Source organism: Pteropus medius, unplaced genomic scaffold (genome assembly GCF_902729225.1).
Source record: "Pteropus medius unplaced genomic scaffold, Ma_sr-lr_union100, whole genome shotgun sequence".
Lineage (NCBI taxonomy): Eukaryota > Metazoa > Chordata > Mammalia > Chiroptera > Pteropodidae > Pteropus > Pteropus medius.
The window spans coordinates 13545009-13560674 of NW_024349519.1; the positions used below are offsets into that span (position 1 = coordinate 13545009).

The 15666-nt window shown below is 39.2% G+C and overlaps 1 protein-coding gene across 1 annotated transcript in view; it reads left to right on the top strand.

The window, feature by feature from the left end:
- ITPR2 (inositol 1,4,5-trisphosphate receptor type 2) overlaps positions 1–4589 on the top strand; it is a 421207-nt gene extending 416618 nt beyond the window's left edge. Inside the window, exons 56-57 of the mRNA XM_039882456.1 lie at positions 1057–1218; positions 1928–4589. Of these exons, the coding sequence (XP_039738390.1) occupies positions 1057–1218; positions 1928–2014 (249 nt within the window). The 3' untranslated portion in view covers positions 2015–4589. The remainder of the gene's footprint in view (positions 1–1056; positions 1219–1927) is intronic.
- Positions 4590–15666: the final 11077 nt, after the last annotated feature.

Sequence of the window (15666 nt, forward strand, 5' to 3'; positions counted from 1 at the left end):
GCAGTAGGCTTTTCTGGAGAGAATCTTAAGCAGGAAGATCTCTGCTGGGGAAGTTGAAAGAAGGTGACTTAGAGAAATCGGCAAATCAGGGTACAGAAAGACTCATCTGGCTTCAAATATTAGCTCTCCCATTTCCTCGCTTATGACACGGGTAATTAAACTGTTGCGGCTGCTTGTTTCCTCATCTGTAAAATGGGGATAATATAATTTACCTTGCAAGTTTTTTTGAGGATTGAAAATGGAATATAAGTAATGCACAGTGATTCTATTTATGACTTTAGGCAATCTGGCAGTTTCCAAGAGAGCTGGGTATCAGGTTAACCCTCTGTCTCTACCACAATGGAGAGGAAGCTTGTACACACACACACACACATACACACATCCCTCCACACTCAGTCCACCTAGAAAAACAGAAGTGGTAGCAGCTATTGCCCTCTGGGGAAGTCTAACTCTGAAACCTCACCCACACTGTAATAAAAAGTTTCCAAAGGGAACAGACAGAGTAACCTAGGGCCATGCCCTTCCTTCTTCCTGAGCAGAGCTCAAAGCCTGTCTTAGGGAAGTGGGAGGTTAGCTAATGTGGGTGGCTGGAACTGAAACATTTCTTTTACCACCCTCTTATTCCTCCACCTCTCTCCCTTTTGTGCCTAGGGCAGGAATAAACAGCTCATGCCTATACTTACTTGCTCACACACAGTTGGATCTGCTCTCTGTAGCCTCCAGACCCTATCTCATCATTCATCAAGATTCACTGAATACCCACGGGGTTTGGGGTATGGTTCTAAATGCTGTATCCCGGACCTCCCTGGGAGCCCAGGGGAAGTTTGTTCCAGTATTTAAGATCTTCCCCCAGCTCTTGAAGACCAGTGTCTAACCCCCACTTCATTCTCGCCTTCAGCCCACCACCCATGGCCAGAAAGTGTACCTTTTGCTTCGAGTGCTAAGAAACTTTGATTTAAATGTTAATAAGAATGAGCACCTGTAAATATTCTTTACAGAACTTCTGGCTCCCTTCCATACTTACTTCCTTATTCTTGAACATTTATTTGCTTTTAGGAGAAGAATTTGGACTGGTTTCCTCGGATGCGAGCCATGTCCCTTGTTAGCAATGAAGGTGACAGTGAGCAAAATGAAATTCGGAACCTGCAGGAGAAGTTGGAATCTACCATGAGTCTGGTCAAACAGCTGTCGGGTCAGCTGGCAGAGCTCAAGGAGCAGGTCAGTGTGCTCAGGGAGATGGAGCTGGGCGGGGTGGACTCATTCACTACCTTGAGTGAGGGGACACCCAGAGACTCCTGGGGGCAAGACTGTAATCCACAGAGAATTGCAAACTCCAGTAAAGAAACCCCACGTTGTGCTGCAAGAACCACATCTGAGCAAGCAGAGGCTTCTACTTACCCACCTCCCCATCTCCTGTGACACTTCTTCTACAGAAGGGGGAAGAAGGGCACCAATGCCAAAATACAAAGACCTTTCTCTTTGTACTTTTTGATAGAAAATCATATTTTCTACCAGCATAGGAATTACTAAACTCATTGGAAAGGCAGATCATCATTAGTATCTGTCATTTCAATGCTATAATCAACCCCTTCATCATGTAAAATCGTTAGCATCTGTAAAAATAATATCAAAAGTAACTGTGGTAGCTGTTAAAATGACTCTGGTGATAGTGATGATTATGTGACAAGCAAGGGCTGCTTTAAAAGAACCATGGTTCCTGTTTCTTAACCACAGAGAGGGGTTTGCTTTTTTCCCTCCGTTTATGGAAATTCACTTAAAAAATATTTTCCCTTTTTTGGATAAATATATTCTATATGATGCCAGGCAGACTGTAGGTGTTGGGAAGTGTTAACCCAAAACTGTGTGGCCCACCAGCACTTGGAAAGAGTGAGGAAATCAGCTCAACACACTCTCTCTTTTCCCCCAGATGACAGAACAAAGGAAGAATAAGCAGAGACTGGGCTTTCTCGGATCAAACACACCCCATGTGAATCATCACATGCCACCACACTGATACCATGGGGGAAAGCCGTGACTAGCCTTTCATCAGTGTCCTGCCTGATCACTGAATAAAGAACTGAGATGGACGGGAGTGAACAGTGCCTATTGTTGAAAAGTTAAAAACAACCAAGTGCCAAGATGTTGAGTGATTTAGCTCTGAGAACAATTTATAACTGTGTTTTCATGGTTGAGAAGACCAAACTTAAAATGCAGCCGCTAGAAAGCACACATCACATATACTTAATGCAACGTGAAGTAACTTGCTCAGATGGACGGAGAGGGTAGGGAGAGGCAGGGTGGGAGAACCACCTTTTGCTAAATCAATAAGAGTCAGTTTTGTCTTAATGCTGACTGCGACCTTTGTCATGGTTGATTGGAATTTCTTTTAATTCTGGCATATAGGTCAGTGATGCAGGAAGTCATACTTGGGTGGCTAAGTTTTACTAAAGAAAATAACTAAAAAGAATAAACCTGAGCGTTGCAAAGAAAAATGTTAATGCTTCTAAACCATAGCTGTCACAGGGCAATTTCCTTATTTCTAACATGCAACACGATGGATTTACGGCTCTAGGAACTAGTGCTTCGTAGCGTGTGCCCCTCACGCTGACGACACAACTGGAATGTGGTCGCTTTCTCCCGGATTCAGAGGGGCTCTGTCAGTATCGAGTACAATAAGAGATTTTCATATAACTTGTTAAAAGCATGTTTTAAGTCATTTGTAGGCTGGGATTTTAAAAGATTTGGAGAAGAAAAAGCTGACAGTAAGCCCTAGGGAAGAGTTTTCTAAAAACACATTTGCTTTAAAATATATTGAGATTAATAAATAAAAACACTTAAAGATGACAGGAAATATTGAGAAACTTACGATGGTGGCATGGTCTTTTATAGATGTGGAGTAAAAGCTCTTTGATTCATGTTTGCTGCCCTTAAGGAACTGAGTGGTTTTTTTTCCCTGCAGTTAGAAAAAAAAATCCAAGAAATTTATTGAATGCTCAAGAAAATGCAGTATATCAATTGCATATCTTAAACTGTATCAATGAGAGAGGAAAGATAATAATCTCTTCCCTATGTTGTTTTTATGTTAAATTGTGCAATCGGAATTTGTGGAAGAAGAAAATAACCTGCCATACTCATATTATTCTTAGAAACAATGCTTTTAGAGTGTTGAAGCAAAATTCTTGGATAATGAAAGTGTTAGGGTAACCGCTTTGTGGCAAAGGAGCAAGGCACATGATACCAGACTCTGAGAGATGCTTTGCAAGTTGACCTTCTGGCCCCTGCCCCCACAAGAAAAAAAAAAATCGCCTCCAGCATCTTTAAAGTCTCAAGTTATTACCACCAAGGGTTGAGGTCTGGAAAAGGTTGGCTGTAACCATTTTTAAAACTTTTGGGTTGTTTTAATATAGTTTAAGCTATTGGTTCCTAAAATACTCTAATCATGATCATAAGTAGATTATGAAGGATGCCTGAACCAATCCTTCTTCTGCACACTGTTAAAATATAGACTTGGAGTGAAACTGTTGAAACCTGGAACAACAAATTTTTCTGCCGAATCTACCGGTACTTCCCCTGCATCCACAGTTCCTCCTCAAGTTAAGAATTCTTCACTCTGATGTGAAAGTATTTTTCCTGACATATCACTGAAAAACCATGACCCGAAAAGATGAAGAAATTGGGATAGATCTACATGTAACATGGAATTTTAAACCTAGAAGGCATTCAATAAATATATGAAAAATTCTACTGTCACTCAATTACCCTTAATTCTTTATCACAACTTTAAACTATGTCGCATATTTGATTTTTTAAAATGTCTTCATTAAATTCAAAACAGACCAAAGCAGCCATTGTTTCAATTAAAAACCATCATTGTTATAACCTTATTAGATAAAAAGTATACTTGAAAATATTTTAATTAGAAGGAGTTTTGTAGGTAGAGAAAAGAGGAGAAAAATGATAAATATTGACCGTATTCCAGTACAGGAACCTATCTCTGTTTTAGCACAAAATAAAATATTTTTGAAGTATGAACATCAAGAAAATACATTAATTTGTACATATGAGAGCAACCTGTCCGATAAACAATCCAGTCTTTTCTGACACTCTGATAGTTCTTTTTTTATCGGGAATAAGCCATACTATCAAGATATGGCCTAACCTCTCCAACTGTTAGTAGTGGCAGCTCACCATTTCACAGCATATTGTCTCCTATGGGAAGTAGCCAAAAAAGATTACAACTAACAAGATCCTTATTTGTTTAAAATTGAAATATTTCTAGGTTGTGCTCTTTTTTTCCTGCCTATTTAGAGATTATTAGACAAAATGAACAAAAGCAAGCAAACAAACAAGGCATTTTATTTTGCAGGCTATTACATTCATGACAGAAATTATAATAATGCAGAAATTTGACATCTGATATAAATTTATATTTGTTATGTGTGTTTGTAATGCAACTGGAATATTTGACCTAGGCGAGTATCAATTGATATTCTCATATTTATATAGTAACATTAAATATAGTCATCCCTGATTTTGACGTTAAGGGAAGTGTTTTAGTGTGTAGTTATTAAAATCTGCATCAGGTTAAAGTATGAGTTTCTGCTGAATATAATTTTTAATTTTAAAAGGATTTTATTCCCCATGGTCCATTCTGAGGCCCAAGAGTTTAATGAAATTATGTTTCATAAATATCATTTTAGATGAGAAAATATTTGTATCATATAAGACTGTAATATTAATAAATAAATTGTATAAATGTAAATTTTATCATATATTTTACCCCTTATAAAGTTCCTTTAGAAAGGGCTTATTTTCTTGTATTTTGAAGTTTTTCTATTGATGACGAGAATGCAGTTTCTAGTAGATCTTGATAATATCAGAAAGGTATTTGATTCAAGGCAGAACTAACTGTGTGCTTATTTCCATATTCTCCACTCACAACTCAGTGTTTTGACTACTCGTTTTAGTTTATAATTGTTTTATTATGAACAGTAATGCAGTACCCCCATACTCCAGTACTGAGATGAGTGGAAAGGTTGGGGATCTGGGGTTAGGGAAGGTCAAGATTGGGACTTCACTATGATTGAGGAAAAGAAAGAGTAAATAATAGATAATAGGAAAAAAAGAACTATCCCTCTAGGGGCCCAGTAGACTGGGACACAAGTAAGTAAATATTGTACGGGCATAATGATGTAACAGATTACGGATTCAAGAGATAATCCTTACACCTGCAAAGAACTTTGTGGAAGAGCAGCTATAAGAAATGTGTTCCCTCAGTGGGTTTTAAATCTATACAGAACAACAAATTGGCTTATTCTAACCCACAGACCGCAGTATGCCATGACACATGATACAATGTGGAGCAGGCATCTGAAACACAAACACAGAAGCCTACAGGAGCCTGGCAAGTCACTAAAATGGGTGGAACTGTGGAGTGCACACCATACGTAGGGAGTGGGGAGGCCACAGCGTACTTTCCATTTGCAAAATTTGACAATTCCAGCTTTTAGAAAATCTTGGAGGCCACTTGAGGCCTTCTAGTCACTTATTTGCTATCTCCGAAATAATTCTTTTTAAAGCTATTTCATTTAATAGAAGAAAACACACAATACCAAAACCAAGCAGAGGAGCTAAAATGCTTGTGAAACTTGAGAAATCTGAAAACAAATCCAGGTATCATCTCTAAACTGGTGGGTTTCTACAAACTTGAATAATTTATAAAATTATCATACCAATGCTTCTCATATCACCAGTAGACTTTTTCCCCCGCAATATAGGTTTACTATATTTGCCTCAAATGCATGATTCTAATATAATATGTCAAGACAAGTATAATTTATAAATTATTAATAAAATTGGATATGTATAACTTCATCGTTATTATGCTTTATTCATTTTTACTATGTTAATATTGTTATTTTACATAGCAAAACATGGGGGACAAAAAATCTGATGGCTTGAACTACACTGATGAGCTAATCCAGATAAACCATTGTGCCCAGTGTTTATTGGGAGTTGGCAAAATCCCCAATTAGTCAAAACCTACTGGCATATCTGCATCGCATCTGATACCCAGAAAGGGCTCCGTGGGCACAGGCTATTTTTTCATCAAGGATTTCCTGATTCTTAATGCCCAGTGCTTCAAGTGATAGTATCCCTCAGGAAAGAACAAAGCATGTGACAGCTGAAATCAAAATGAGTCTTAGGAATCATATGCAAACCATGAATAGAATCCTTTGCTCATGTGAGCTTTTTCCAGTGTGCGACAGTTCCTTGAAGCAGTGTGGCAAGAATTTTGTTTTGTTTGGTATCAAAGGAAAGTTGGAGGAGGCGAATTGGACAATGTGTTCTTCTTCCAGTGAGAGTAATTGGCACAAAAGCAGGAGTCTTCGTGTGGAAGGGACTGTGATGGCCATCTACAAGTAACCCTGCCTTTGACTGGTTAGCCCCAGTGCTTTTTGTCTTAGGAGGCCTAGCCTTCAAAGCACAACCATAGGCCAGAAATCAATGTACTTTAACCTCTTCTATGTCCCTTCCCAATGGCAGAGGTGCCGGCACATCATCTGAAGTCAGCTTCATGGCAAAGAAACACGAAAGCCAAACTTTTTGCAGGTAGAAAGTTTATAGAAACAGAGATTAGTTGTTGAACTCTTTTTGACTCAATTTAACAGAAAATTCTAGTTTTACACTTTGATGTGGATTTTCTCCTAAAGAAGACTGTTTCCTTTTAACTCTGGTCCTTGAAGAGAAAATCAGCTCCAGGTAGAGTTAGCCCTCTTATATCTGCGGAAACACGGATACAATTGTGGATTTCCTTTGCAAGCCACTCCAGCACATCCTTTCAAAGTTCTCCTCCCCTAAAATTGATTTGTACAGGAAAAAGCTTCTGAGGCTCCCTTTTCACATAACTGTGCTTTTAGTTTTGTTTTTATAACTGTCTTCACTTTGGACAATTGTATCTGCCTTTCTGTGTGCCACAACGTGTTCCTTCTCTTTCAACATGAATCAAATGTTTCTTTGTGATTCTGGTCTTCTCAGCAGTATATTTAAATACACATTTTGTGAAGACAATATCTTAAAATTAGACCCAGCTTTATAAAAAATATTAATATATTTTTTATCAATTGGATTTTATCAGAGAAGCAAAATCATAATGGTTAACATGAACTGAGAGATTTATTTCAAGGATTTGGCATCATGCAATTATAGTGAAGAACTGGTGAAGAACTCTATGGAAGGCTTGCACTTCTGCCTCTGGTGGTGGGTCTGAAGTCACTGTAAGTCATCGGGGCTGGCAATCAGGAAGACAGGCTAGGTGTGAAGCAGGGAAGAGCAAGGACAAACTGGAACCCATGAGGACAAACTAAAATTTGCATCTAGCTCTCACCATCTCCAAACTCCATAGTCCATGTGACCTAGAAAAGAAGCTGGTGCCCTTCACCTGGGACTTGTATGTATATCTGACCCAGGATTCAGAGAAGCTGAAGGAGGAGATCTGATGTGAGCTGGAGAACTGCAGGCTGGCTGCTGCCCCACGCCAACCAGGTGAGCCAGGAGATCAGGCTCACTTCATAATTGTAGGCTCCAATTTTCTGGCTTCAAAAAGATCTGAACCTTGATGAATTCAATGTAAAAACAAAAAACAAAAAAAAAGTCACAATTAATGCATATGATACATAAAAATCTCTTTTGTCTCCCCACAGACAACAATATTGTAAAAAAAAAAAAATCAGACTTTAAGCAGTCTGATTCTAAAATCTATGCTCAACCTTCATGCTCTCCTGTACCCTGAAAAACAAATAGGAAATATAGGAGAAGTCATGTTCGAAGAGAGATGGGCATGGAACAGTACTGTTTAATAGTTAAAGGCAGGAGGAAAATAGTTAAAGGTAGGAGGAAAGGTAGGCATTTCTCAAAAGATGAAGATCTAGGACAAATGCCTAAGGGATAGGAGGTAATGGAGACAAGCTCTACCTCTTGATACCTATGTGTATCCATCAAACATCTGTCAGGGTCAAACATTGTTTCAGGCACTGAGCAAGACACTGGAGATACAAAGAAAATAAAATCTATTTACAGTTCTTGAGGAGCTCACAGGAGTGATACAAGTCAATACATCTTTCAATATGTCATAAATACAATGGTCAGAGTACAGAAGGGACCATGGAAGCTCAGAGGAAGAAGGTGCTATGTCCAAAGTGCTAAGAGAGGTTGCACAGAGGAAATAACATTTGAATAATTGAATGGGAAGTTAGAAGTGGCCAAGGAAAGGGCTCAGAGGGAATAGGAATTTGAAGTCACAAGCAGAGTGAAAGCAAACAGAATGAGAGGAGAAGAAAATGAATGGTGTTTATGGAATGGCCAAAGTCACATGTGGCTGGTGTGTTGTGGAGGAGTAGCAAAAGCTAGGCTATGAAATTATTATAGATTATTATCCTGAGGAGAAATGGGGTGCGTGTGGGGCGGGGGGAGGAAGCACAGAAAAAGCTTTTATACATGAAGCAGAACATGATCATATTTTTTAGCCATGTAACTAGAGGCAGAGTGAGGTATGGAGTGGAGAAGAAGAAGGTATCAACAAGAAGGTCAGTTAGCTGGGAGGTTGTTGCAAAGACCCAATCGAGAACACGGAAGGCCTGTACCGCGGTAGTGGTGGTCTGATGAAGAAGTGTGGACAGATCCAAGAGATACGAAGGAGGCCCAGATCCAGACCAATAGAGGGAGAGCTGTTGAGGATTACCTTAAGTTTCTAATTTGGGAGAGAGGGTAGATGACACTAGTAGGGAGAGAAAATTCATAACAGTGGGTATGTTTTTGACCTGTTGAGTTTCAGAAATCAACCATGCTTCCAGATGAATATTACAGTAGACACTGCAATTCCTGAGGCACAATAATATCACCCCTAACACCTTATTTCCCATGCCGGATAGCTCCACTGTAAAGACATTAATAATGGATAGTAGATATTTGGCAACAGAATTTATTTCCTGAGCATTATAGGTGGAGACGTAATAATCGGGGTGTACTTTGAGTTCAGTTAAGAAGAACCAAGATTCGTATCACGTTTACAGTGCTTTGACGTATGTTGTTACTTTTAATCCCCCTAGCCATCCTCAAGGTAGGTATTTAATATCCTTCCAAGGTAATATTTAATATCTTTTCAATTTTAGGGATGAGGAATCAAAGTCACTTGTCTTAATTATCACACAGTTACCAGAGGAGCTAAGACTGGACCGCCTTCTACCTTTTCCTGTAGACAGAGCTCATCCTCATGAGACTGCAGACCCACTGAGGTTGGAGCTGGTCTTAGTAAGTCCTGTGATCCTGATGTTCATCGCAATGCTCAGTGCGTGGTAGCACAGAGTCACTGCGTCTATTTATTTGTAGGGTGAATAAATGGATGCCACGCATCTAACATTGCAGAATTCTTTGTTAAATAACATGACTACATTCCTAAATAAATATTTTCATGGAAATGAAAAATTAAAAGTACTAGACAGCCAGGTGGTGGTGATTTCACTTCAAGTGAAATAGCTTGGGAGAGTGAGTAGATTGTATTAGCTAAAATAACACATAGAGGAGAAAATGTAAAAAGATTTATTTCCATGTGATCTAATCAGTTTCCCAAACTGCTGGCAGGAAGACCCTTTCCTGAATCCTACCTGAACAAGGGTTTTCATTGTTTGCTTTCCAAGGGCGTGTCTACACACCAACTCTCCTCGCTTGCTCTGCCTGCCTCTTATTTTATTATGTGACATTTTCATTGAGCTATTGAAATTGGATGTGTCAGACTCATTAAAAGCAATGGCAGTTGTGGCAAGTTAGTTGATATATTTTAAAATAAACCAGGAGGACCATGTAGATGTCAGGGGAATAAATTGCTCTGTTTAGCAACAAGTGATTTATTTAACTACCGTAGACAGGGTCCGAGGGATGCCAAGCTGCATACATTTTGGAAAAAGCTGAGCTATTTTCTCAGAAATCCCTCACGTGGGACCAAAATAAGAACAGGAAAAATTTATGAGAAGCTTAATTAAATTCTTGATTTGGGAATGACCCCAAGGATTAAATTTTATTTCCCCTGTGCTTCGAAATTGACCTCTGAAGGTGAGACATGTTCTAGAAGAATCAGGTATTAGCAGTGACATGGACTTCATGGGCTTTACTCAAAATGCAGCAGCAGCATTTCTCCCCAGCTTGCCTTTGAGAGCGAAACGTGATGTTTCTAAGAGTGTCTGAGTGGAAAGGCAGAAGTCTGGGATTTCACTCTTTCTTCCTCTCACCATTCAACCTCAGGTGGTGACTGCTAGGTACAAGGTAATCAATATACGTGAATTGATCAGAACCTAAAGTTGCAGAAGTGCAGTATAGCACTTAAAAGCACAGGCTCCAGAAGTAGAGGGCCAGGATTTGCACCCTGGTTTCTGCCACTTACTCACCAAGTGATTGTGAACAAGTTTCTGGCCTTTCTGTACCTCATTTTTCTCACCCATAGATGAAGATAGTAATATATCAACCATATACAATTGATGTGAAGTTAAATGAGTTACAAATGTGCTTGTCTCTTCTCTTATCATTGATCATCCCCCCTCCATTAGCTCTTCTCCTCAGCATACATGTACATTGTCATAGCTCCCTTGAAAAAGAATCCTTGATTCTACATCCTCCTTTAGTTTTGACCTTATTCCTTTGCTCTCATTTACATAGAAACTCCAGGAAAGAATTGTGCATTTGCTCTTTGGCCCACTCCAGTGAGATGTTTATCCCTATTATTCCAATGAAATTGTTCACCAAAATTACCAGTGACTTCCATCTTTCCTAATCTAAAGATTAATTTTAAAGGTCCTCTCAACATTGGGACACAACTTTTCAGCAGCATTTGATCCATTCTCAACTCCCTCATTCTGAAACACAACTCTTCTTTGTTTGTTTGTTTGTTTGTTTGTTTTTCTTGCTCTACTGGCTACTCTTTCTAAGTCTCTTTTGCGGGAACTTCCTCACTAGAGTCCCCCAGGGTTCAGTCTCTGGAACATATCTCTCCTTTTTCTCTACCCCCTAGATAATTACATCTAGTCTCATGTTAGCTATGAATATAGATTTAGATACATGGCATTAACTCCCAAATCAATAGCTCTAGCCCCAACATTTCCCTAGAATCCCCCAGAATCTAACTCATTGTTCATATCTCCTCTTAGATGAATAATAGGCCTCTCAATCTTAATAGAGTAAACCCTCATTATTCTCAGATCCAATATATGCAAATTTGCCTATTTGCTAAAATTTATTTGTGACTCCAAAAGTCAATACTCACAGTGCTTTCAGTCATTTGCAGACATGTGCCGAGTTGCAAAAAATTTGTCATTGGACATGTATGTTCCAGCTGAGGTTGAATGCGGCAGTGTGCTGTCTCCTCATTTCAGCTCTCATGATGTAAGTAAGCATCCTTTTGTGAACTATGTAATGCCACATTTTTTTTGCATTTTTGTGCTTTTTTGTTGGTAATTTTGGGGTTTAAATTGCTTCTAAAGTGCTGTGCTGAAGTGCTATCTGGTGTTCTTCAGTGCAAGAAGGCTGTGATATGCCTTTTGGAGAAAATACATGTGTTAGATAAGTTTAATGAGTTAGATGAATGGGTGCTGTGTGTATGCTGTTGGCCATGAATTCAGTGATAATGAATGAGCAATATATGTTAAATAAGGTATTTTTAAACTAAAGCATACATAAAACAAGGCTATATATTGATCAGTTGACAATAACATTTACTACCAGGGCCTCACAGGAAGTTAACCCTGTATTTCTCTTGAGAATGGTTCAGTATTCATTAATACAGTATTTTTGGTGACTTTGTAGAACATAAGTATTGCAAATAATGAGAATTGACTGTATATCCAAAACTTATTGTGAATTCCTCCCACCCCATTTTTATTTCAGAAAATAATTTTACCTTTATTCATCTTTTCTTTTTACCTCCCATATTGAATATATCAGCCAGTCCTTTCATATCTTCCTTTGAAATTGCTCCATTTCTTATATTTTCATTGTGTCAAGCCTGGTTTAATCATGATCACACTAATGGTAACAATAGCATTCTAACTGGTTACCAAGCTCCCATCCATGACTATGCCTACCCCTAACGCATAGATAAGTCATATCATGTCATTCCTCGGCTTAGAACCCTCCAGTGGCTTCTTATCTGATTCAGAGCAAAGACCAAAGCCCTTATCAGTACCTTCAGCTACACTGTCATCTTTGCTGATCCTCTAACACATCATGACGTGTTCCCACCTCAAGGCCTTTCAGTTGTCCTCTTCTCTACTTCAAACATTATCCTGCAAGGATTCACCTGGCTCACTTCCTCGCTGCCTTTGTGTCTCTCGTCATATGTCAGCTTATCAGAGAAAGCTCCCCTAGGTACTCCATTTAAAATTGCACCTCCCTTATTCTCTGTCCCTTTGCCCTGCCTTATCTTTCTTCACATCAGTTATCAATATATTATGAATCTGTTTCTTGTTTCCTCTCAAGAGGATGTAAACCTTTGTAGGGCAAAGACTTTATCTGCTATGTTCACTGCTAGTTCTCCAGTGCCTGAAACAGTACTTAACACAAAGTAGATGTTAAATAAAATTTATTAAATTCTGATGGATTCTTCAATTTCTTTTAATGAAATGGAGATAGCATTGCTCCTATTTCACATTGTGACTTATCTGCAACAATGTTAAGTATGCTTTAGACTGCCTTCTCTGCTTCCTTGGCATGCCCCTGGGCCATCTTCAACAAATATACTCAGGGAAGACACATGCTCACAGTTGACCTAAGCAAGGCAAATGACACACTACATCTCAAAGCCAGATATCAGGAATGTTGAGATTATTTATTGTTCCTGTCTCTTGGCTTTGGTAAGGGGATTTAAGAATAACTCTGTTGCTTCAGAAAATATCACTTGGAAAGCTCTATAGATGAAGTGCTTTGATTATCTCATAAATTACCTGTTTTCTTCTCATTATGAATTATGGAGGAAGCAGCTTTCTTCTCAAAGGCAAATGTCCATTTAAAAAATTTTGTTCCTATACAGGATACACCACAGTGAAATCACCATCCAGTCAACTGTGGTATTGTGACTCAGGACATTCTTGCAAATTTAATGCTTAAAAAGTTGACTGCAAAATTCCTAGGCATTAGGGCCCCTTACCAAGGGTGTTTGCTTAACTTGGAAAGAAAGGTTTCTGTTGGAACATACTTCCTGGTGAACAAGATCAGGTGTTGCTTAATAGATATTAAATAGATACAGAGTAAACCATGGGCTTATGTAGGGGAATTAGCTGCTGAGGCAAATTCACTCTTCAGCCTTGGTCAGTAAACCAGAATTTTAGGGCAGAGTCAGGGCTGAAAGCCATGTGCACTGAGGATCTAAAAAACCACCCACAGAGTCATCATTCTTCCAGGTTCAGACTCCTCAAACAAAAATCCCCCTCTGTTCCCAGGCAGGAGAACCTCCAGGGTTGGAATTGCTCAAGCCTCGGTTCACAGATGTGTCACTGTATTCATTTGCTCCCTAGGTATGCATGCAGGTTGGCCCCACGTACGACAGTCCGAGTTAACAGAGATTCAGGAAATTGATATTTATGGCAAAAAGAACACATGTTCATTGTGAAAAATTTGGAACATACAGGAAAAATCATGAATAAAAATCAGGCTCATAATTCTAAGACCCAGAGACTAAACACTGTTAATAATTTAGTGTGTGTCCTTGCAGCCATTTGTCGATATGTGTGGGAGTCTATAGTTTTCAATAAATTGGATTATTCCAATGATGTTGTTTGATAATCCTTTTCTGTTTACTATTCTATTGTGGACATTTCCCCACATCATTAATTATTCTGGTACAGTGATTTTTTCGAACAGTTATCCAGTATCCCAACATATAGATGTACCATGTTTTATTTAATAATGCTTTACAGTTTAACATTTAGATGTTTTCTAGAGTTTTATCATTAAAGATAATACCATGATGAATATTGCTGAACATAAATATTTGCGTGCATCTCTAATTATTTTCTAAGAACGAATTTACTCAAGTGAAATCATACAATCAATTTTTAAGGCTTCGAAAGTTTTTACCAGTTAATCCTCTACTCATAGAGCATAAAAGGGTCCCTTTTCCAGAGGTGGCTTTTAGATGAGGCTACTCTGGGATTCTCTGTTAGGGTACCCCTGTCTCTGATGGAGCTAACCTGCATCCCCAAAGGTAATCCCAGGGCAGCCATGTGCAGAAGGCTGTCTCTGCACCTCAGGACCTTCCAGGCCACATTTACTCATCTTTACAGCTGGGCCAGCTGAAGCATGTGGAGGTCAGGTGATGTTCATGGGGTCATGCAGCCAGCAGTGACTCAGCCAAACTGCTCCAGCTCCTGAACCTTGCTCAGATCACAAGGCTGAGAGCACTCTCTTCCCTGGGGCCCATTATTTCCAAATAATTTTAAAAAATTAAAAGAGTCTACTTGCACTTGAGTTTGTGGATATTAAATTTTGGAATGACTGGTTCACATTCATGGCTTTGGTAATTGGTGATACTGAATGTTGTATAATTATGCCTTTTTTTCTTTTTTGGAATTGATTAGAGAATGATTTGTAAAGTTCTCCTTCACGACATAATTTGCAATGAAGCTGTGACATGGGCATATCCAGGTGTCCACCTGAGACTCATATACATAACTGCTGAACTGGATCAAAACAAAAATGCTGATTCATTATGACCCAAACATAAAACCCAAGCTGCCTTGTAAGGCACTAGAATACCCTCACTGACTAAGAAAACCCCTAGTGACACAAATTGGCCCTAAAATGAAGGCTTTTTGTCTACTTCATCCATTATTCAGTATACTGAATTAAATTCAGGTAACCCATAGTTGGCCAGCATAATGAGTTTCTGCAGGTGGTTGGACCAGCATGGGGGAATGTCTGAAGCTGGTCTATGGTGGGTCATGCTTCCATTGGTTTATTGTCCCTGGATGTTCCCTGGAATGGTGCCTACGAATTCAGGTCCTCCATAGACATGGTGCTTTGCTTTGCTCTGATCCTTAAACAATGGGAGTTGAAGCCCAGATGTCCCTTTAGGTGCCAGCATCACTTAACACAAGGGCTAAGAGAGAGTGGAAGAGCATTGACTCATTCCCACAGTGGGAAGAGGACTCCTGACCTAGGAGGGTAGATCAGTTCATCCTCTGCATTTACAAATGAGCCTAGTATATAAAAATGAAACAAAATAAACACACTGCAGAGACACAAGCTGTAGTATAACTGTTGAGTCAATTATCTGCATATATAAATAACAAACACATAACATAGCTAATCACAAATATCCCCAAAATTCAGGGGGCTGTTTATAGAACCAGAGGCTAGGAACTACTTTCAGTATCTGTTTGCAGGAGGTTGAGTTTTAAGAAGGCTTTTGGTTTTTAGCTGAAAGATGATGATGGAATTTGGAGAGGAGTCCCTGAGACAGAGAGCAAGCTGGGAGGGATCCGGACAAGGGAGGGATGGCATAGCATTCGATTCCTGTAAGAACCTCGAGAGTGCTTTTGAGCTCTGGGGAAAAGGGGGATTCCAGCCACTTCTACTGAGACTCAACTCTGCTCTGACGCTCTGCAGATCAGCAGATTTGTGACT